General features: G+C 41.1%; 1 protein-coding gene across 1 annotated transcript in view; it reads right to left on the bottom strand.

The window, feature by feature from the left end:
* LOC126252481 (39S ribosomal protein L22, mitochondrial) overlaps window positions 1–8,164 on the bottom strand; it is a 29,593-nt gene extending 21,429 nt beyond the window's left edge. The window contains exons 1-2 of the mRNA XM_049953376.1: window positions 7,968–8,164; window positions 1,144–1,315 (exon numbers count right to left, since the gene is read on the bottom strand). Coding sequence (XP_049809333.1) covers window positions 1,144–1,314 — 171 coding nt within the window. The 5' untranslated portion in view covers window position 1,315; window positions 7,968–8,164. The remainder of the gene's footprint in view (window positions 1–1,143; window positions 1,316–7,967) is intronic.
* Between the last annotated feature and the right edge of the window lie 6,547 nt (window positions 8,165–14,711).

Raw genomic sequence — 14,711 nt, 5'->3', positions numbered from 1 at the left:
TGTGGCTGATCTCAGACACTGTCTTTCAGTAGTCATATTTTCTTTTCCAGTCATATTAACATACACGTTCTATACACTGAACAAAGCAAAAATAGCTTCTCTAACATTGCTTAGTTTAATTTATAGAAAGTGTATGTGATGTACATATGAATGGAAGACTGAAAGACAGTGCCTAAGGTTACCTACAAAAGTCTTGCACACACAGTGTCCGTGCCTTTTTAAGTGTAATAAATCCACCTGCTCATGGAGATAGACATAGTGAGAAGAATAATAAATGTGAATGGTTACAAGAATTTGTGGTTTTGAACTGTGATATAAGTAGACTGGGAAACTAATGATATACTGAATCAAACTGTAGAGAAAAGAGTTGTACGGCATAATTTCACAGAATGCAGTGACAGGACAATAGGACAAACCTCAAAGCAACAAGTATCAGTTAATTTGGAAACAGAGGAAATTGCAGACCATCTAAACTGTAGAAAGACACCAAGACATCAAAACAGTAAGCAAGATTGAATGGGTATACAGAGCAAGTATGAAAAGACACCCAAGATGGACTAGTGCGGAGAGCTGCATCAAATCGGTTTATGGACAGATGACTTCAGTAAACACCAACAAACTATCTTAGTGTACCTTTCCCCTCTCAGTATGACAAACTATGGCAGACAATGCATCAGTGGATCATCAGACCATAACAGTTGTGAAAGGACAGCATGCTTTCTAACAAGAAATGGAAAGTATCCCACCAGCGATCAAAGAAAACTCTGGCATGCTCGTGGATAGCGTTTGATGCAAAAGAAAACTAGCTCAATAACTGCATTTTAAAATATGTATATAGACTCGAAACTAATGCATCAAATTTATCTTGAAGCTCTATGTTACAAGGAAGTCCCAATAGACAAAACTCCAAAATTATTTAGGAAAAAAGAGGGGAAAGAACTATATTCATGCTATAAGCAAAGTGCAAGTAATAAAAGAGAGAGTACATAGAATTTGGAACATATTGTGTTTGCTAATGTATGTTATTTTTTAAAAAGGTCATCCCTGGTGCATTCCTGCAGTTACCTGACAAAATGACTTGTTATGAAAGTAAGCATCATATAAAATCTGCCACCAGATTACATCTAAAATCAGGATACTTACAGCAGGTCTTGGTTCTTCATCAGGTAATTGTGGTGGATATATTTTCTTGTTGTGACTGAGCCACTTACGAGGTCCACCAGGCCTGCCACTCCAGGCACTGGCAACTGAGCTAGTGTGGAAGCAAGCAATGCTTGGCAGCAATGCTGACATTTGTTTCACACACGAAAACATTCTATAAAATAAAAATGTGGAAGATTACTGCTCCTTGTACATGTTTTACAATTAGGCAAAGTGCGTAATTATAAAATTATGAACAAAATAATATAGCAGAGATGCTGAGTCGCAGATAGGTACGATAAAAAGATTGTCAAACAAAGCTTTCAGCCAAATGGGCCTTCATCAAAATTAAACAACAACACACACACACACACACACACACACACACACACACACACGGTCATATTCTCTGGCTGCCAATGCCAGTCTGGTCTTGGCAGCCAGAGACTGTGGTCCTGTGTGTGTGTGTGTGTGTGTGTGTGTAGTCTATTTCTGATGAATGCCTATTTGGCCAAAAGCTTTGTTTGACAGTCTTTTTGTTGTACCTATCTGCGGCTCAGCATCTCCACTATATGGTGAGTAGCAACTATCCTTTTCATAATATTGTCATTATTCCATTCTGGATTTTCCATTGATTGATCAAAACAGAATATTTGAGAAAGGAAACAGGGTTATGAACCCTACCTGTGAACACAGTATATTAAGTACTATCCTCTGAACTCAAAAAAATTCATGTAGGAAATGCTTTATCTGTCAATAAAATTAATAATTAAGTTTTCAACCATGACAAGTGTGTGGAAAATTAGGCAGTTATTTCACATTTCAACAACACTGACCACCAAGTTGCACTCATTTCATATTCTGTTGTGGAATACCATGTTGTTGTAAGGAAGACAGGCAAAAAGAAGACAGATTAGGGTATAGCATTCCACTTAAAAAGGGGGTCTTAGAGACAGAGCACAAACTGAGGATGCTGAGGAAAATATCGGCCATGTGCTTTTCAAAGAAAACAGCTTGAGATTTCCCTCAAGTGATTTAGGGAAACATGGAAACACTAAATCTGAAAGATTGGATGGGGCTTTCGAACCAATGTCCTCACAATTTATAGTTTCTTACAACATAAATTTTTCAGCATGATTATATTTATCAACATCTAGATTCTGCAAACCATTGTAACATGTCCTGCATTGAGTACTTCTAATCGTGCAACTTACTACGGCTTCTTCCCATTTAATTCAGTTATGGGGTATTTGACAAGTGATTGCTTGAACGTCTTTCTACACACTGTAACTATGCTAATCTTGTCTTTGTATCCCAATGGCAAGAAACACATACGGGATTGTAGTATATTTCTAGATTCATCACGTACAGTTGTTTCTCAAAACTTCGTAAGTAGGCTTTCACACAGTAGTTCGCATTTATCATAAAGCATCCACCAAATCAGCTTTCTCAGAATCTCCATGATGATTTCCAATGGGCCCTGCAAACCAGTGACCACTTGTGCTTTCCTTTTTGTATATTTTCCTTACCTACTGCTTGTCCTAATCTATCATTTTTGTTTTGTTCTTTGTTTGTAAAATAGTTAGGAAAAAACCATGTGGAAAAATTTTTGATAGCGGAAACTTTTATGTTGTAACATGCTTGTGGGTGTATGGATACACTTTCTTTTAATATATGTTGTTTTTCACATAAACCTATGTGGACATACAGCTGTATTCACTGACAGGGTCAATGGAAGCGTCCAATTCCACCCGTCGGCTTTGACACGTGATGTAAGGCTGTTGTGATGTGTGACGTCACAATGGCGCGGAATTTAGTTTGTGAGAGTGGCGTGTTTGTAGGTGTCGTTTTGATGTGATCAATGGTGCTCTTTGGTGGTGTGTTTATGTGTTGTGTGGTAGGTGATGTTTTTGGTTTAGTTTGCGTGTGCGGCATATTTATAGGTGGCGTATTGTTGCAGTCGATGGTTCTCTCTGGTGGTGTGTTTATGGGTAGCGTGTTATGTGGCGAATGGGGTTCATTTGCGTGGTAGCATTGCACGTGTGTTGTGTCGGTAATGACTGTGCTTTCAGCGGAACATTTTTCAGTGAGTTAACGATTTTGGTTTTGTTATGTCGACGTCATTGTAGTTTTTTTCTGTTTGTAGTGTGTGAATTTTGGTAAATTGCTTTGTTTATGTATTTGGTAGGTGTGGATATGACTGACAACGTCAACAGTTTTCGGTTGTCGGCGATGATGGGTGACAGTGCGTTGTCTCTAACAAAATTTCTTCAACTATTCGGATGAAGTCGTGAAGTGTTCAGTGCGTCGTGAAGAAATGACCCTTACTAAAGTTCCAGCGTCTCAGACCAGGGACAGCTAAATGTGGAGATGTCGTAAGGATAACAGGTCAAGGGAAGTGTTCGATTCCAATTTTGATTTTCTAGGTGTCTTTTTTATGGTAGTGTTAAGTGTGGTGATGGCGAAAGTTTTGAGATTTATGGTGTGGTATCGGTAGTTGCTGTTGACCTATATAGGTCAAGGGAAGTGTTCGATTCCATTTTTGTTGTTTTGTTGTGTTTTTTGAGGTAGTAATGATTGTGGACGTGGTTGTAGTTTTGGGTTTTACGATTTGGAATCTGTTTCTGTTGACCTATATAACTCAAGGGAAGTGTTCGATTCCAGTGGATATTGTTTTTAGTTGATTTTGGGAAGGTTGTTGTCATTTTATTTTAGCGTTTTTGTCGTTTGGTTTAGTGGCGTGTGTTTACTTTTAGTTTGTCCCCACCCAAAAACCCCCCCATTTCCCCCCACTTGTCCCGTTAGTTTCATTATATTCTTGGAGGAATATGTGTTTGATGGTTTTTCGATCTATTTTTGTGTTTGATGTCATGTTTACTTAATGACGTTATAGTCACGATATGGGAGTTGTCGTTTCCGCCACATTGGTGACGTCATTGGTCAAAGCAGATGGGTGGAATTGGACGTTTCCAATAACCCGACATGTCACCAATATTTTACTCAAAGATTGTATATACCTTTCATGTGACAATAAAGATACTACACTATGTGATCATTCCATTTCATATACCTAAAAAAAACTTGTTACATCATTATCACTCACTCGCACTATGATCACAGGACGGTACATTTTTTTCATTTGGTGATGCACATAACTTTATATTTCTGAATATTTAAAGTAAGCTGCCACTCTCTGCACCACTCTGATATTGTATTAAAGACTTCCTTCAGACACGCACCCATGTCTGAAGGAAGGGATACTGTTCTTACAATTACAGTTGTGGTAAATTCTATGAAATTGATTCACATTTTGTAAATCTGGATTGATGTCAGTTTTTGCAGTGAATGAAAATTTGTGCCAAGCCTGTACTTGAACCTGGATTTCCCACTTATTGTGAGCAGTTGTCTTAACCCCTTAGCTATCCGAGCGAACCTCCAGGATCAACCCAAACTTCCATATTTCATAGAGTTCATAACCCTGAGGGAATCATGAAATGTGGAAGCAAGGGTATCATCATGAGTGCCCCAGTGAAGTGTGATAGCATCGCTCTTATTTTCTACATACATAAATAATCCGGCAGACAAGGTAAGCAGCAGTCGGTGGCTGTTTGCTGATGGTGCTGTGGTGTATGGGACAGTGTTGTAATTGAATGAATGTAGGAGAATACAAATAGAATTAGACAAAATTTCTAGTTGGTGTGATGAATGGTAGCTAGCTCTAAATGTAGAAGAATGTATGTTAATGCAGATGAGTAGGAAAAACAAACCCATAATGTTCAAATACAGTATCAGTTGTGTGCTGCTTGACTTCACATCAACAAAATATCTAGGCACAGTGTTGCAAATCAATATGAAAGGGAATGAGAATGTAAGGATTGTAGTAGGGAAGGTGACTGGTTGACTTCGGTTCAATGGGCAATTTGAGAAATGTGTGGTCCATCTGTAAAGGAGACTGCATGTAGGACACTAGTCCAACTTATTGTTGAGTAGTGTTTGAGTGTTTCACACCAGGGCGGATTAAAGGAATACATCGAAGTAATTTGGAGGTGGGCTGCTAGATTTATTACTGATAGGTTCAGCCAACATGCAAGTATTACAGAGACACTTCAGGAACTCAAATGGGAGACACTGAAGGGAAGGTGACAGTCTTTTCAAGAAGCACTATTGAGAAAACTTAGAGAACCAGCATTTGATGCTGACTGCAGAATGATTCTACTACTGCCAATGCACATTTTGTGTAAGGACTAAGAAGATAAAATGAGAGAGATTAAGGATTATATGGAGGCATAGAGACAGTCATTTTCCCCTCGCTCTATCTGTGAGTGTAACAGAAAAGGAAATGACCAGTACTGGTTCATCGAACCCTCTGTCACCCACCATACAATGGCTTGCGGAGAATGTACACTGATGTAGACAAAGGTTGTGGGCTCCGTGACATATGGAAGTTTGGGTCTGTCCTGGAGGCATGCTAACTGGTTAATGCGACAACTCACAATAAATGGGAAATCCGAGTTCGAGTCCTGGTCCAGCACAAAGTTTCATTTCTCACAAACAGCTGACACCAATTTGGATTCACAAAATTCAAATCAATTTAATAGCCCTTACAGCCTACTTCTCAACTGCTCCTCAAAGGGGAAAAATATACACCCAAATCTTTGAAACTTCCTGGCAGATTAGAACAATATGCCAGTAAGTTTCAAATTGGCACGCATACTGCTGCAGAGTGGAAATTCATTCTGAAAACAACCCTAGAGTGTGGCTACACCATGTCTCCGAGGTATCCTTTCTTCCACGAGTGCTCATCTTATAAGATACACTGCAGAACTTCTGTGAAGTCTGGAAGGTTGGAGGTGAGGTAATGGCAGAAATAAGGCTGTGAGGAGTGGTCACGGGCTGCGATTGTGTAGCTCAGTTGGCAGAGCACTTACTTGTGTAAGACAAATGCCCCACATTCAAGTTCTGGTCCTGCATACAATTTTAATCTGTCAGGAAGTTTCATATCAGTGAACACTCCACTGCAAAATGAAAATTCATTCTGGAACTAAATCTTTCCATGTGAGCTCTGATCTTTTTTATTTTATTATGATAGTTATTTCTCCCTGTGTATGTGGGAGTGGAAGAAAATATTTTGGCATTCAAAGGTGAAAGTTGATCATTAAAGTTTCAAACACCCACAAAAAACACCTTTGTGTTAGTAATTGCCACCCCAACTCAATCATCATATGCACAAGACTCCCCCCGCCCCCCCCCCCCTATTTCAGCACAGTACAAAACAACTGCCCTTCTTTGAACTTTTTCGATATCCTCCGTCAATCCTATCCGACAAGGATACCACAACACACAAAGTACCCAGAAAAAACTCCACATTTCCCTAATTGTATAGGAACATTTGAAAGTGAAGTCCAACATTTCTGTTTTTTGTTTGTTATAAGTAAAGAATATAGAAAGGCTACAGAGACCTATGCTTCAAGGCAGAAGACTTCCTGTCTTTCTTTTTAATGGACACAGTTAATATATAGTTATGCTTTTATCACATCAGTGAATGAAGACATTGCATAAAATTGATGAAAACTAAAATAGTTAGGAATGAAATCCAAGACACACTTGAATAATGAAAGTGGAGAATATTAAAGTTGTGTACAGAAACAAAAATATGACAGGAAAAAAAAATAGATGAAGTGAAAACGAAAGGAACAGAATGAGAATATAAGCTACAAACTTAGGAAATTAACAGCAATGAGATTTGATGGAGAAAATGAAAGATAACACAAACAGAAGTGGGAATCAGGGTGCGTGGAGGAAGTGGATGAGGCGGGGGAGGGGGGGGCGGGCGGGAGAAGAATACTTAACAATAGTTGTTACTCTGTCGTTCACATATGTTATTAAATACTATGAACTTCACCTATTCAAGATTCTCCATGTCCTGCTTTTCCTTAGAAATATGATTAATTTCCTCTGCTCAGTTATATACAATATCTCTTTCCATATCACCTTCTTTATCTCATGCGTTCATTATCAATGTTTTATTATTATTATATTGAACTGTAAACTATGCACCTAAGATTCACACACAACACAATTACTGTTGGAAAAGTAATATATATTCGCTTCACCGGAGAAATAATAAGAAATGGCACATTCTCATAACCTTATTGTACTAAAATGATAATACATCTATAGTGACAACATCAGTAAAATATATGTCATCTATCAGATATTTAACATACTGTAATTAACAACATTTCAAACGAACCAAAAATATGTACACTTTTTTAATTGACATCAAGCGGAACAGAAATTAACTTTTTAATAAACAATATTGAGAAAAAGCTGCAGGTGTTCATCAATGATGCAACATACACATTCCTTTTTTCAATACTGCGGGTGTTAAGGAATGCACTTTACAGATAATACAGCGAGAGCATTTATACCTCTTGCACCTACTGCTCCCAGAAACTCAGAAGGGAATTAAAGCACAAACACTAGTCTAATCTTACAAACTATATATTTTATTATTTGTTTTGTAAGTAGGGAAAAGCCTCGTGCAACCGGACACAATGTAGCATACTTTGATAAACTTACATAACCTTAATAACAGGGAAAATAACGAAACAACGAATGCCGAAATTAAGTACTTGTTTAGGCTGATCCGAATAATCCCGAAAATTTTTTATCTTACACTTCCCAGTCTGAATCGGTTTACTATTTGTGAAAGTAACATGAGCTTGCGCCCCATCGCATATAATCGAACACAAGAAACAAGTACTTACGAGCACCACACAGACTTATATACAAGGAACATATTTTGCAGTGATTTTGGAACTTACACTGGGTAGTTATAAATACAGGTGTTGCACTTAACAGAAACTTAAAGAAACATTTCCTAAGCATCAGTACTTCAGAATTGTATCCAGTGAATATAATACTGAGAATCACAAACACATTATGTCGTCGCTTTACTTCATCACATAACGCTTCTCCAGTTCTCCTACAGCTATTCTGATGTAAATATAAACAATCCAAAGATGTTCGGTTGGTTGGCAGCAGTAAACACTTTCCTCCCCCCAGTACATTATGGAGTCAATTGTCGTAAACTGTCTCAACACTACAGTCGAACTGCAGCTGCGTACAAATAAATCTACATCCACGCTCTGCAAACCACTGTAAGCGCAAGGTAGAGTGAATCAATTATTAGTGGTTCTACCTGTTTCAATCCCATGGAACGCGGGAAGAATAACTATTTATTTAAACGACCCATTGCGCAAGGGCAATGAGGGGCCGCCCCCTACCTCACAGCAAAATGAAATAAATACAGTGTATTCATGTGTTTTTCTTTCAAGAAAACGATTTAAAAGTCAATGTTACACTGGTTTTTACCACGGTAAGATCTGAGAATTCTTTACAGCTACTTATAAGTTGTCATTCGTCTTTCAAAATATTGAAAATACAACATACCCTAGGTCTGGGGTAACGGATACCTTAGAAGGTAGACAAACATCTGAATGGATGAACAACATGATTAAAGTCTTCAAGGCACTCAAGGTTGTGTTAGCAAATTCCATTATGCTCACGCACACCCTCCCAGATGTGTGCATTTCTATCCCCACAGATGAAAGCAGTTCTGTGGTTGGCGCAGTTTTACAACAGCAGTTATGTGATTACAACCAACCTTTACAATTCTTTTCTAAAAAACTATCCACTTTGCAAAGAAAGTGGTCTGCATTAGACCAGGAGCTGTTCATGGCATATGAGACTATGAAGTTCTTCCAGTGTGACACTGAAGGCAGAGAAGTCACCATATATACTGATCACAAACTCCTTGCAGACATCATCAGTAATCTGGTAGCAGATCTGCCATCTCACCATTTTCAGCACATGGATCTCATTAATCAGTATACCACAGACATAACACACATTAAAGGAGCAGACAGTGTGATGGTGGAGTACTTATCCCAGGTTTCAGCATTTACTTCTCAACTGAATTTTGAAGAGTTGGGTTGCTTGCAGCAAGAAGACGGGGAGGTGCAGGACTTCGTGAATGACGTCTCGCAAAATGTTATAGTTTCACAACGGCTGTCTGGGATCACCAGTCCTAGAATTTGTGACATCTCTATGTGTAATCTGTGTCCGTTCGTCACAACTGCTAAGCAAAGAGGAATCTCCTCTTTGGCCGCACTCTGGTATTATAGCACCAGTACATGTAATTGCAGATCGTTTTGTCTGGCCAGACTTTAAGAGGACTGCCAGGCATGGTTATGCACATGCAGCTTGTGCCAAAAAAGTAATGTTGGGAATCATAACCAGAGTACATTAAACAAATTTGATGTTCCAGAAGGACGCCTAAGACACACCCACCTTGACATTATTGGCCCTCCACCACCAGCCAAGGGCTTCAGATATGTACTGTTGGGTATTGATAGAAGTATGCAATGAATGAAGGCCATGCACCCTCAAGATATTACTGACAACTCTGTAGCTATTGTTTTTATAAGATGTAGATCGAGAGGTTTGGTTACCCATCTTTGATCACAACTGATCAAGGTCGGTAGGTCGAGTCCCAAATGTTTGAAAAACTATGCACCTTGCATGGTGTGGCTAAGTTCCATACCACTGCTTACCACTCACAGAGCAATGGCCTTGTAGAACGATGGCTCTGTATGTTCAAGAAAGCACTCATGTGCCATGAGAAGACATGTAGTCAAGCATTACCCTGGGTACTACTAGAAATCTGTGCAGTACGTAAAGATGATCTTAAGGCTTTGCTGACAGAAGTGCCTTATGGGGAACAGCTCGCCCTCCCAGCCAAGTTCTTCAAAGACTTCACGTGAATTACTGGCATGGTCGAAAAGGTTAAACTCCATACTGCTGAATTCGCATGCCCCTACCCCCAACCAGATCAACTGCCCGAATATTTAACCACAGTGTCCTAGCTAACTACAAATTGACTATGCTCGGAGATGAAACAACCCGGCCAGCTCCATAACTACATTACTCAGGCCCACACCATGTCCTGGCCAGGTCCAAGAACACGATGAGCATCGTATTGAACAACAAACGCCAGACTGTTTCAATAAACGGGGTCAAGCCTGTGTGGACGTCTGTGTGATGTGTAGCTCTTTCAGGCTCATGTGATTCCATCCTGCTTCTCAATGTGACCCCCTCCCCAATGCAAACTCCGACAGGTGACAGCTCACTGGGAAACCATGTGCAAGTGTCAAATGCGACGTTTAGCATCGACGTCTCCCATCATCATGCAGAGCACCTGGCCATTCACCTGCATGACACTCTCTCCATGTTCTCTAAGCCTATGTACGACTCTGACGATGGCGCAACACCACCTGCAACGCTCTCACACTCGTTTCAGGTCTTGGTGAAGATGGACGACACCAACATTGACGCCAGAATCGAGAGCAATGGACTCTTCAACATCACCATGCCAGTGTGTATGGTCACAACTGCAACCCTGTACTCTTGCACAGGATGCCACCTTCACCCACTTGCTTGTCTCTGAGACTGCCTTGTATCCAGATGCATCATATCCATTTCTGTAGGCTCCACAACTATTGGTCCAACCATGGTCTCCTTAAGGATTGGACATAACATGGTTGGTCACACAAAATTTCATTCCACAGAAGCCAACTTCAATGGAACCTCTTCCATCTCCTTACCCCTGTGCTCTGCACTTCCATGGCGGGTCTCTATGGCGACCAGCATTGGCTGAGAGAGTAGGTGTAGAAAGTACTCGAGGAACATTTTTTTTAGATTCTTGTTCCAGTGGCAGTGACACAAGATCTGTTGTTCTGTATTACCAGTGATTATTTTGTCATTAAAGTGTGTTTATTTGGAAGTGTTGGAGTATTCCTTTTGGCTGTTGATGGCCAGAAAACTGGATATATCCACATGTCTGTCTTCATATGTTTCCCAATTTATTGAGCGTGACATCCACTAATGGATATGTGGCAAGTGCATGGCATAATCCACTAATCGATATGTGGCAAGTGCAGTGCTTCTTTAACTGTTTATAGTCATTGATTGTTCTGTTCTCTTTAGCTTACTAATGAGTTTGCATCATGATTTTTGTTTGCGTATAACAAAAGTGAATATTGACAAACAATAATTCGTCTGTGTGTTTTACGTGTAGCTGGTAGTGTTCCTACATAAGTGGTGATCCTACAGAAGGCGCTTTGGTCTTGTGGATACAAGGATACATTCCAGCTATGGCCGCCACGAATAACCTACTGCAGGCTATTGACAGTACCACCCTGGACATTAAAGACGAGATTGAGGTTCTGCAACGCCCGTCTCATGTATTTCGATCACTGAATTCCATGCTACACTCCGAACCAACTAAGAAGAACCTGATAACATCTGCAGTGATCATGTCATCGGAAGTTACGATGAAGTATGCTTCACACAGTCACGCTGTAATGGTCACTGACATTGAACCCAACCTGAACATCCTACCAGTTTCGGTTCCTCCAAAGGCATCAGTACCGCTCACAAGAGCAACAGACTTTTCTGCCCATCAGTTCTCGCTGTCCTCTCATGCCACGTTTACAATTACAGCCACTGCCATCTGTGCCTGTCAAAACATTGTCACACAACCAGAAATCTGTGACGACCTCAAAATGGTTCAAATGGCTCTGAGCACTATGCGACTTAACTTCTGATGTCATCAGTCGCCTAGAACTTAGAACTAATTAAACCTAACTAACCTAAGGACATCACACACATCCATGCCCAAGGCAGGATTCGAACCTGCGACTGTAGCGGTCACGCGGTGCCAGACTGAAGCGCCTAGAACCGCACGGCCACACCGGCCGGCTGTGACGACCTCGAATGATCAGTAGTCTCCATCAACGAATGACGTCTTTGGTAACAGATAGTATCTTACACCCCTTCTCAACATGTCTACAACCCTCTCAAAACGGCGCTAATCTCACGTGGCAAAAAACTACCGAGTCAAATGCTCACGCAAGTACTTTACCACGAGAGGTATGGGGAAAAGACACCATCTGAATTCGTTGTACATCTGCATGGAATTAATGACAACAGTATTATTTTGGACACTCTGCTATGACAGATCTGACGACAACAACTGCTACCACTAGTTCAGCTAAGCTTAATTACTCACAAAGGACAGCCATTATGCAAGTTGCTCCAGGTTACTGATAGAGCGTACGCTATATTCTACCTGCACACCACAGTGGACTCCAAGACAACCATCTTTCCTACCAAACACAGCTGGTACGTGCCAGACGATTCTGACAGGTTGATGTTTTGCTGCAACACCACCACCACCACCCGACGACCATCGAATATACCAGAGGACCTCCAAACACTCTGCACCACCGTCCAGAAGTTGAATAATCTGTTAGATATACTGCAACTACAAACTATGGCTGCAAATAGCACACATACACACCACGTCCTTGCACCCCAGACTTGTACAAATAGTTACGAGCTGCCACAAACAGACATTTGCTGCTTTCACAGACGTTTCCGTTAGAAGGCTATGAAGTAAACAAAACAATGTTTACACCGAAATGCCAGATGCAGACTGGGTTAGGCCGAAGAGATAGTGACGACCAACTCCAGCATCTATCACAAGGACCTGTCAACACCCTACAATACACAAGCCACTTAGGGCTGCTTGTGCTGCCAGCTACAGTACGACACCAGCACTGTCACCTCCAGCATGACTACACTCTACAACATCACAAAGGCTGTTTGTGAATGACTATTCTTCAGGTTTCGTGCTTTTAATCGATGCGATATCAGACGTCAGCATACTGCCAGTCCCATACTCTCCTGATACCAAGCAAGCCAGTGTTGTTCCTTTAGTGGAAGTTAACGATTCTTTCATGTCATGTGTGGTCACAAGACTTTGCGGTTTGAAACAGATTCTTAGATCACTGCAAGTGGACATTCATGTTAACTGACACAGCTCAACGAATTTTGGATGCAGATTTCCTCGTGCAAGCCAATTTGACTGTGGATTTACAGAAAGCTTGCTTATTACATTCCATCGATGTTCTCACTATTCCAGAGTGTAAAGGATCATTCGACAACATACACCACTCACAGGACAGACATCTTAAGTACTCAAAACGCTGCCAGCCACATACATTCCTGATGGCAAGCAAGCCAGTATGGTCTGTTCAGTGGTTGTCAATGATTCTGTGATATGCTTGTATGGTCACAAGAGTTTGCTGTTTGACATAAGACTGGCTGATCGCTGCAGATGGACATTCATGTTAACTGTCATTGCTCAACGAAATTTGGACACACATTTCCTCATGCAAGCAGATTTGATCATGGTTTTGCAGAAAGTTTGTTCGATAGATTTTGTCGATGGTCTCATAATTCCCAGCGTAAAGAGTCTTTTGACAGCACACAACACTCACGGTAGGCATCTTAAATACTCTTCTACATCTACATTTATACGCCGCAAGCCACCCAACGGTGTGTGGCGGAGGGCACTTTACATGCCACTGTCATTACCTCCCTTTTCTGTTCCAGTCGCGTATGGTTCGCGGGAAGAACGACTGTCTGAAAGCCTCCATGCGTGCTCGAATCTCTCTATTTTACATTCGTGATCTCCTCTGGAGGTATAAGTAGGGGGAAGCAATATATTCGATACCTCATCCAGAAACGCACCCTCTCGAAACCTGGCGAGCAAGCTACACCGCGATGCAGAGCGCCTCTCTTGCAGAGTCTGCCACTTGAGTTTGCTAAACATCTCCGTAACGCTATCACGGTTACCAAATAACCCTGTGACGAAACGCGCCGCTCTTCTTAGGATCTTCTCTACCTCCTCCGTCAAGCCGATTTGGTACGGATCCCACACTGATGAGCAATACTCAAGTATAGGTCGAACGAGTGTTTTGTAAGCCACCTCCTTTGTCAACTTGCACTGGATGACCAAAGAGGTCAGTGGTAGTCCTACTATAGCAACCTGGCATCCGAGCTCCATAGCATTCACGATGATTATGCAACAGTCAAGTGTGAAACTACCAGGTTAGAAAAGGAAAACAGTGTGTTGGAAGTTATAATGAAGGCCATAGAAAGCAAACTACAAGTGACCTGCAAAACACTGGAGACGCTTAAGACACCTTCATAGTTTACCCTTGCCTGCCACATAGTGGGTCCTCAGAAACACAGCAGACCATGAAACTATGAGGCATGGCCACACACACAATGGTGCACGGTATTTGTGCCATCCACAGCCCACCTGTTTCCTTATGCGCCTTTTGGGTCGTGCAGAGCAACTATATAAGACCAAGGATGGAGTCATATGCCATTCGGACAGTCCATGGTTCTAACCACACCATCTAGCATGTAAGAAGCATGGCTCATTCCGTCCTTGTGGTGAGCAATTCCAAAGAGATAACAAATAACAAGTATCCAGGATTTCACCAGTGCAACCATTTTTAGTGTGTTAGGATGCCGAAACGTGTATGATCAGATTCCACTGGCAATCAATGACGGACTTAAAACTGCAGTGATAATTCAATTTGGACTGTTTGAGTTTTTGGTTATCTCTCAGGTTTAAAGAAGCGGCCTAGACG

Source organism: Schistocerca nitens, chromosome 4 (genome assembly GCF_023898315.1).
Source record: "Schistocerca nitens isolate TAMUIC-IGC-003100 chromosome 4, iqSchNite1.1, whole genome shotgun sequence".
Classification (NCBI taxonomy): domain Eukaryota; kingdom Metazoa; phylum Arthropoda; class Insecta; order Orthoptera; family Acrididae; genus Schistocerca; species Schistocerca nitens.
The sequence above is the reverse complement of the archived record's forward strand: the minus strand, read 5'-3'. Positions and strand labels throughout refer to the sequence as shown.